Consider the following 9,188-nt stretch of genomic DNA (forward strand, 5'->3'; position numbering starts at 1 on the left):
AGTTTAACACACAAGTGTTTGTTTTATTATTCATATGTACACAATAAATGTCTTTATAGAAATGTTATAATATAGTGAAAAATAAATAAAATTGTCTTATTTTTACATTTTTTAAATGTGTTTTATTGGGGTCTAAAAATTTAACTTTGGACTTTATTGTAATTGTACATAGTAGGGGAGAGCGGGGAACAACCTAACACTTTTTTACTTTCTCAGTTTGTGTAAATCCACTTGGGTTTCAGAGTACATATTTTTTCCCGCATTAATTTCACAAATGTCTAGTACAATTAGGTGGTTTGTTTGTTGTTTGAAATGTGACAACATGCCCCATAGGTGTTGTAACATGCGAGGGTATATAACACAATGCAATTGAGTATATTAAGTATGAGTATGATATAGAAGTAATATAATTACTGAATAAAAAAGTGTGTATATATAGCATAAATTGTAAAATAACATAGTAAAATAAAAATAGTAAATAAAATAGTTGTAGCATTCCCGGCTGAACAGATGCGATTCACTCTCAAGAACTGATGTTAAAGAAGAATTTATTTTCAAAAAAATACCTTCCAAAACACCGTAAGAGCTGAATAAAGCAAACAAAGAATAAACATTAGACATGTGACTGCAAATTGTATACAAATGTCCATAAATGTATAAACTGCAAATGTATATATAAATGGCTACACCATAAATAGAATTATGCAGGCTCCTATAAATAGATGCCTTATAGTAAATATGAATTATTTATCTAACAATAACAATATTTAATGCAGTTACAAGCACCTGCCAAAAATGAGTTTTAAACAATTAACAAGCTTATTTCAAAGTGCTATAATGTTACATATGACCTGTATGAATTTATAAATTGTTTTAATTGCAACAATCTCCTTTTAAAATGCAATATGGACTAAAAGACAACTGAATTAATTTAACTATGAGATATTTTGAAAGCTGACGATCTCAATTCAGAGAGAAAAGGCTAAAACATAAAAATGACCAAATAAGGGCCTAATTTCCTGTGAATAATCGCTCTGATGTTTAAACCTAGAGAAACGGGGCAATAATACTACACTGTGTTATGAATGTGACAGTAACGATTAATCACACACTCTATATAACATATCACTGATTTACCATCTGCATATATGCTAACGACCCACCAACAGCTTAGAGGAGATCGATACAATAAACACAGTCTCTCAAAGATTAGAAAACAATGAAATAAAAACGATACCTTGTGCCCTTCATCAGCCAGGAGCTAAGAGGTAGAAATCAACTCGTTTGTAAAGCTATATATTCAGTCTGTAACCGTAAATTCGTCTCGCTTCTCTCACTGGTAGCATTTAATGGTGCGTCACATGAAAAGTGCGCCAACATATACAGCGCGCGCCCGCTGAACTTCCTTTCACGGACTTCAAAATAAAAGCATGTCAGATAAGTAACAGATGCTTTTGTAAAACAAATAAATACAATGTAAATATTGAGAATTCAGCGAGAAATATGAACAACCAAAAAATATTTTTTTAACAGTTATTTAGCAACATTTGGCTCGTTTAATAAAAGTCCTTTTTGAGAAATCCCTTTTTTTCTTTTTAGGTAGTCCATGACAACACTGCCCTCTATGGCTGGAGGTAAAGATGTCGGCCCACTTCAGAGATTGGGAGATTTAATGGTCTTTTACACTCCCACCAAATCATGAGTGATTTGTATAACGTCAAGGACTATAAATTACGAATGATTTTCAAACAAAAATGTTACCTTTAACTCAGAAACGGACAAAGTGTCCATACTATGGTGAATGTATATCAGCATTTAAGTAATATGATAAAAAGGATACACGTGGTTGTTCTCAGAAGCAGCTAGATGGTCTCTAGCAACAGGATCAGCTTCTGTACTGGGCGTTCAATGACAGACAGCTTGTGGAGTCGACGACCATCCTTCCCCAGAGTCCGGTCACCAACGCATACCTTGACTCGTCTCACAAGCCCGTCTTTATCTGTAGTAGTTTCTGTAACTCTGGCCAGCCGCCACTCATTTCTGGGCAGATCTTCAGCCTTTTCCATGACAATATCTCCCACTTGCAGGTTTCTCTTTGCTGTGTGCCAGCGCTGCCTGGTGGCAATGTTGGATAGATACTCCTTACGCCAACGACTCCAAAACTGCTCTGCAAGGTACTGAACATGACGCCACCTTTTTCTTGCATAAATGTCTTCTCTGACGAACCTGCCTGGAGGTGGTAGTGCTGGAATGGATTTCATAGTGAGCAGGTTATTTGGGGTGAGAGGTGCAAGGCTCTTGGGGTCGTTTAAGTTGTCAACTGAAAGTGGTCTACTGTTAACAATCGCCATAGCTTCATAGAAGAATGTCCGCAGTGATGCATCGTCCAGTCTGTCAGAGGACTGTGAGAGAGTTGAGCGAAGAACATTTCTCACTGTTCTGATTTGTCTCTCCCATACCCCACCTGCATGACTTGAATGGGGTGCATTTAGGACAAAGTCACACTGCTTCTCAGCTAAGAACACTGTCAGACGATTAGTGTCAATTTCCTTTAGAGCATTTCTCAGTTCATTCTTTGCTCCTACAAAGTTGGTGCCTTGGTCGCATTTGATTTGGCGCACTGCTCCCCGTAATGCAACAAAACAGCGCAGGCCATTGATGAAGGCATCTGTAGACATGTCATTTAGCATTTCTATATGAATAGCTCTGGAGCTGAAACATGTGAAGATGAGGCCGTACCTTTTATGTTCCTTCCGACCCTGTCTAGTGGCAAAGGGACCAAAGCAGTCCATACCGCAGTATGTAAATGGCGGGGATGGATTTGTACGTTCTGAAGGGAGGTCTGCCATTCTTTGTTCTTCTGTTGGTCTCCTGAGCTTACGACATGTCACACAGTGATGCACATGGGATGTTACTGCTCTGCTCATTCCTGGAATCCAGTAGCCTTGTGATCTGATCTCATTTATTGTGAGGCCTTTTCCTTGGTGCTTGACATTCTCATGACATTGAGAGATTATCATCTTTGTTATGTGGTGATCTTTAGGAATGACAACTGGGTGTTTGACTGAACTGGGTAGGAGCGCATCGCAAAGCCTTCCTCCCACCTTGAGTACTCCTCCTTGATCAAGGAAGGCATCAAGATGATACAGCTTGCTACGAGGTGACAGCTGGGCCCCCTTTCTCAATAACTTGATCTCCTCTGAATAGGTGTTTCTCTGCAAGTCCTTAATGATGATGCGTTCAGCATCTTGACGTTCAGCTACTGTACTGTGATTTCTGGACTTATCTCCTTTGGCTCGGCGGACGAGGCGAGCCACAGCTTGCACAGCTCCAGAAAATGAAGACAGCTTTGCCAAGCGGTCTGAGAGGCACTGATGCTTGAGTTCTGTTGTTTCTGCACTCAGTGTCTGAGCCTGTCTTACTTCAGGATCTCCAATTGTTAGTGCTGTGTCAATATCCGCAACAGGAGGTATATACTTGTTCCATAAGAATTTTGGCCCTGTCAACCAATTGGATGTAAGAATCTCACCAGCATTTAAACCTCTTGACGCATGGTCAGCAGGGTTTTCATTGGTGGGAACATATCTCCACTGTTGAGAAGTAGTGCTGAGGTGTATCTTCTGCACTCTGTTCGCTACGAACGTGTGAAAGCGGCGTGCTTCGTTGTTAATGTATCCCAAAACCACTTGGGAGTCGGTCCAGAAGTGCTCTTCTATGTCTAGATATTCCAGCTCCTGTTTAAGCATATTGCTCATGGCAACTGAGACGACAGCAGCTGTGAGTTCAAGTCTGGGAATAGTCTGAACCTTAATGGGAGCAACTCTAGATTTACCTGCAACAAGTGCACAATGGATGTTTCCTTCTTCGTTGGTAAGTCTCAAATAGGAACACTGGCCGTATCCGCTGTTGCTGGCATCAGAGAAGTGATGAAGTTCTCTTTTGATGACTTTTCCAAAGTTTGCAGGCACATAGCAGCGGGGTATGTTGATCCTTTCCAAGTTCTCAAGATCAGCTTTCCAATGTTCCCACCTTGGCTGCAATTCTTTAATAAGGGGGTCATCCCAGCCTGTTCCTTTTCTGCACATTTCCTGTAGAACTAATTTTCCACTGAGCAAGAAAGGAGCAATAAAGCCCAGTGGATCATACAGTGATGCAACTGTGGATAGTATGCCACGGCGTGTTGCTGGCTGGTCTTTGAGGTCAATAGAGAATCTGAATCTGTCAGAATCAATGTGCCAGTGGATCCCTAAAGCTCTTTCTACAGGTGTGTCATCAAAGTTGAGGTCAAGTGCCTTTACATCAATGGCTCGTTCAGAAACTGGAATGCTATCCAGGACAACTCTGTCATTTGAAATAAACTTGTGTAGTCTAAGACCACCTAAGGCACACAGTTGTCGAGCTTCTCTTGCTACTTGGACAGCTTCTTCTGTGCTGGCTACACTGGTGACACCGTCATCTACATAAAAGTCTGTCATGATGAATTTTGAGCCAAGAGGATACATGCACTCATTCTCCTTTGCGAGGTGTTTCAGACCATAGTTGGCGCATCCAGGTGATGAGGTTGCACCAAAAAGATGGACCTTCATGCGGTACTCTTGTGGCTGTAAAGCAAAGTTTCCGTTTTTCCACCAGAGAAAGCGGAGATAGTTTCGATCTGCTTCTTCCACATGAAATTGGTGGAACATCTTTTCAACATCGCACATAAGGGCAACGGGATGTTTTCTGAATCTTAAAAGAACACCAGTCAGCGTATTCATTAAATCTGGGCCTTGGAGCAAGTGATCATTAAGGCTGGTTCCCCGGTACTTGGCAGAGCAATCAAAGACAACACGGAGCTTGTCTGGCTTCTTAGGGTGATACACTCCATGGTGAGGGATGTACCACTTCTCTCCATCCTTTCCTTCATCATGCACTTCTTCTGCATCACCTCTCTCAATGACCTCTTCCATAAACCTTACATAATGTTGCTTGTACCGTTCATCTTTCAGTAATTTCCTTTTAAGATGATTGAGCCTTACGATGGCAAGCTGCTTATTGTTAAGGAAGTGAGGTCTCTCTTTGAAGGGGAGAGGCATCTCGTAATGCCCGTGGTCGTTCTTCCTTATGCCTTGCTGCAGTTTGGTTAAGAAGAGGATGTCATCCTGTGAGACAGTTTTACTATCTTCACCAGCGTCTTTGAAGTCAGACTCCAATACCTTAATAACATCTGCTGGAGTCACTGGGGGGAGCTCTTTAATACTGACTCTATGACAGATGGTGTTGAAGCTTTGCGATTCATGGTGTGAAGACAAGCGACCAACAATGCTCCACCCTAGGTCTGTATAGACTGCATAGGGTTCATCATCGCCACCTAATATCACCTGTTTTGGTGCCAAAGCCTTTGGACAGCTGTAGCCTATCAGGAGACCAACCTCACAATCCTGCAGAGGTGGAATTTTGTCCACTATTGGAGATAGATGCTTCCAGTGTCGTGCTGTGTCACAAGTAGGGATGTGAGTGCGGTTCACTGGAATGGAGTCCTTAGTATAAGCAGTTGGCAGGTTGAGGACAACGGGGGAGCTATAGCCTCTAACTTTGAGACCTGACACCCTTTCACTCGGCATGACAACATCCTTTGCAGTCATTGTTGTCAACTTCAATCTCACAGGACAGGAGTCAGCTTGTAGCTGGTTGCTTAGCTCTCGATCGACAAACACAGTATCACTCTGGGTGTCAAGCAGTGCATAAACAAGTTTTTCAGAGGCTGGATTTCTCTCGGTTGATACCCACACTGGCACAATCATAGAAGTATTGGTGGATGACTCATCATTATCTACTTTGTGAGACGTAGTAGTAGTTGTCTCCGTGTCATCTTGGTTTGAGGCTAGTGCAGAGTTTACTTTCCTTCTGTAGTTTTCATCATGTAGACACGTTGGATGTCTACCATTGCAGGTGTCACAGGATAGACGGTGACGGCAGTCTTTTGCACTGTGGCCTAGTTTCATGCAACCAAAGCAGAGATTGTTCTCCTTCACATATTTCCGTTTCTCTTCTAATGACTTTGCCACAAATTTAGTACAATTGTGAATCATATGCTTGATGTCTTTGCAGAAGAGACACATTTTGAAGCTTCCTTTAGGTGGCCTTTGTTTGTTGTCATCATTTTGTTTGTTTTCCGTAGCTGTTTGGATGTGAAAGACGTTAGCTCTGTTCCTTTTGCTGTCCTTGAGGTTCCACTTTTCTGAAGTGGGGTCAGAGGCACGAAGAGCGCTGAAGGAGGTGACTGGATTACAAGTAATCTCTGCTTCCATGGACATGAAGTTCACAAAATCTATAAGCTTTGGAAAGTCACGAGTCTCAATCAGTGTCTGCGTGACCTGACGGTTCCACCGTGCTGCTGCCCAATCTGGTAATTTGAGTACTAGTTTCTGATTTTCATCGCAGTCATTTAGTATTTCAAGCCCCTTGACATGAGGCATAGCTTGATGACATGCATTTAAGAAATCTGAGAATTCTCTGAAACCTTCAGAATCTTTGGGCTGAATCTTAGGCCATTTGGCTAGTTTTTCTCTAAATGCCTTCTGTATGACAAATGGCTGTCCATACCGTTGGTTCAGTTTGTTCCATGCATCATTATAGGCCTCATCATCATTCCTATAGAAGATGCCATCAAGAGACTTCCGAGCTGGCCCAGCAACATACCTTTTTAAATAGTGCAGCTTGTCAGCAGAAGAAATGGCCTTTCCACCAATGAGCGACACAAATGCAGCCTTCCACTCAATGAACTGGATAGGATCACCACTGAACACAGGTGGTTCTGTTGTTGGCAGCCTGTTCAGGGCTATGCTATCTTGGACAGCTTGAGCGAGATACGATATATCAGATTTTGGAGGTGAGGATGTTGCGGTGATGTCAGTAGGGCTTGTTGCTGTGATGTTGGTAGGACATTGGATGGGAAATGGAACCACATGCTGCTGCGCTGTTATGCTTACATCCTGCTTTTCCCTTGTATTCGTGTCTGAATTGTGAATGCTGGCTTCCTGTGCCATTTCTTGATCATAGGCCTGCAGTCTCGCTCTAGCTGCTTTTAGATCCTTCTCTGCCTTTAGTTTTTCTAATTCACACTTTCGAGCTTCAATTTCTTGTATAATTGAGTACTCTGCTTCTTTGGCTGCTAATTCAGCTGCTGCGTCTGCCCGCTTGGCTGCAATTGACATAGCTGTAGACCTTGATGATGTGGTGCGTGAGACTGTGGATCCATAGACAGAGCAAGCATAATCGTGATGGAGTAACTCACGAAGGCTGTGTTTCACATTTTCTTGATCAAAGTCCTCAAGGCATGCTATTCTGTCAAAAATTATCTTTGAAATATCTTTCGTCACAGCTTCACAAGTATCGATTCTGCGTCTTGTGTCACTGGAAGGAGCGATGTAATCTCTAATTTCCAGGTAGACGTGCATGACATCATCTCTCCCCTTCTCAAGTGCATTAATAAGTGCTACCAGTTGGCTCTCACTAACGTCTGTTTTAAGCTTTTCCCTTGTGTTGCGAGCACAGTCCTTCCATTGTTCGTATAGCTGAATCAATCTTTTCTCCTTTTTCAAGGCCTCCTCCTTTTTATATGCACGCATCTTCTCCGTGGGGTTGCGTTGTCGACCAGAACGGTGAAGCTCCTCCTCTTCCATTCCGTTATGAGGCGCATCCACCTGCTGGTCTGGGTCGTTATTTTCAGAAACGTCCATTTTCTTTACAGGGGGACAGATGAGGGGAAGCTGTTGATCTTCTGGGTGAAGCTCTTACTGTAGCATTCCCGGCTGAACAGATGCGATTCACTCTCAAGAACTGATGTTAAAGAAGAATTTATTTTCAAAAAAAATACCTTCCAAAACACCGTAAGAGCTGAATAAAGCAAACAAAGAATAAACATTAGACATGTGACTGCAAATTGTATACAAATGTCCATAAATGTATAAACTGCAAATGTATATATAAATGGCTACACCATAAATAGAATTATGCAGGCTCCTATAAATAGATGCCTTATAGTAAATATGAATTATTTATCTAACAATAACAATATTTAATGCAGTTACAAGCACCTGCCAAAAATGAGTTTTAAACAATTAACAAGCTTATTTCAAAGTGCTATAATGTTACATATGACCTGTATGAATTTATAAATTGTTTTAATTGCAACAATCTCCTTTTAAAATGCAATATGGACTAAAAGACAACTGAATTAATTTAACTATGAGATATTTTGAAAGCTGACGATCTCAATTCAGAGAGAAAAGGCTAAAACATAAAAATGACCAAATAAGGGCCTAATTTCCTGTGAATAATCGCTCTGATGTTTAAACCTAGAGAAACGGGGCAATAATACTACACTGTGTTATGAATGTGACAGTAACAATTAATCACACACTCTATATAACATATCACTGATTTACCATCTGCATATATGCTAACGACCCACCAACAGCTTAGAGGAGATCGATACAATAAACACAGTCTCTCAAAGATTAGAAAACAATGAAATAAAAACGATACCTTGTGCCCTTCATCAGCCAGGAGCTAAGAGGTAGAAATCAACTCGTTTGTAAAGCTATATATTCAGTCTGTAACCGTAAATTCGTCTCGCTTCTCTCACTGGTAGCATTTAATGGTGCGTCACATGAAAAGTGCGCCAACATATACAGCGCGCGCCCGCTGAACTTCCTTTCACGGACTTCAAAATAAAAGCATGTCAGATAAGTAACAGATGCTTTTGTAAAACAAATAAATACAATGTAAATATTGAGAATTCAGCGAGAAATATGAACAACCAAAAAATATTTTTTTAACAGTTATTTAGCAACATTTGGCTCGTTTAATAAAAGTCCTTTTTGAGAAATCCCTTTTTTTTCTTTTTAGGTAGTCCATGACAACACTGCCCTCTATGGCTGGAGGTAAAGATGTCGGCCCACTTCAGAGATTGGGAGATTTAATGGTCTTTTACAATAGTGTTGTGAATAGTACAATAATATAAAAGTACAAGTCGTACAGTAATAATAGACAGAAGAGGAACAGTCTCTTGGAAATGCAGAAAACAGTCCCATGACTGCTTTCTTCAGCCTCCCTTGAGGTTTGTGTTGTCCTGGTTTCACTGGCTAAAATGGGGGAAATATATAAATGAGCCACGATTAGATGACAAGCAATCAAAACGCCTG

The 9,188-nt window shown here is 41.1% G+C and overlaps 1 protein-coding gene across 1 annotated transcript; it reads right to left on the reverse strand.

Moving 5' to 3' along the window:
* Window positions 1–487: 487 nt before the first annotated feature.
* LOC309476662 (uncharacterized protein) lies at window positions 488–8,973 on the reverse strand. The gene is made up of 2 exons (XM_082139800.1): window positions 1,238–8,973; window positions 488–586 (listed from the first exon to the last, which is right to left on the reverse strand). The coding sequence occupies exon 1, from the start codon at window positions 7,719–7,721 to the stop codon at window positions 1,863–1,865; it is 5,859 nt and encodes a 1,952-aa protein (XP_081995926.1). The 5' UTR covers window positions 7,722–8,973; the 3' UTR covers window positions 488–586; window positions 1,238–1,862.
* Window positions 8,974–9,188: the final 215 nt, after the last annotated feature.

Source organism: Leuciscus leuciscus, assembly GCF_965113295.1.
Source record: "Leuciscus leuciscus genome assembly, chromosome: 15".
NCBI classification, from domain to species: Eukaryota; Metazoa; Chordata; class Actinopteri; order Cypriniformes; family Leuciscidae; genus Leuciscus; species Leuciscus leuciscus.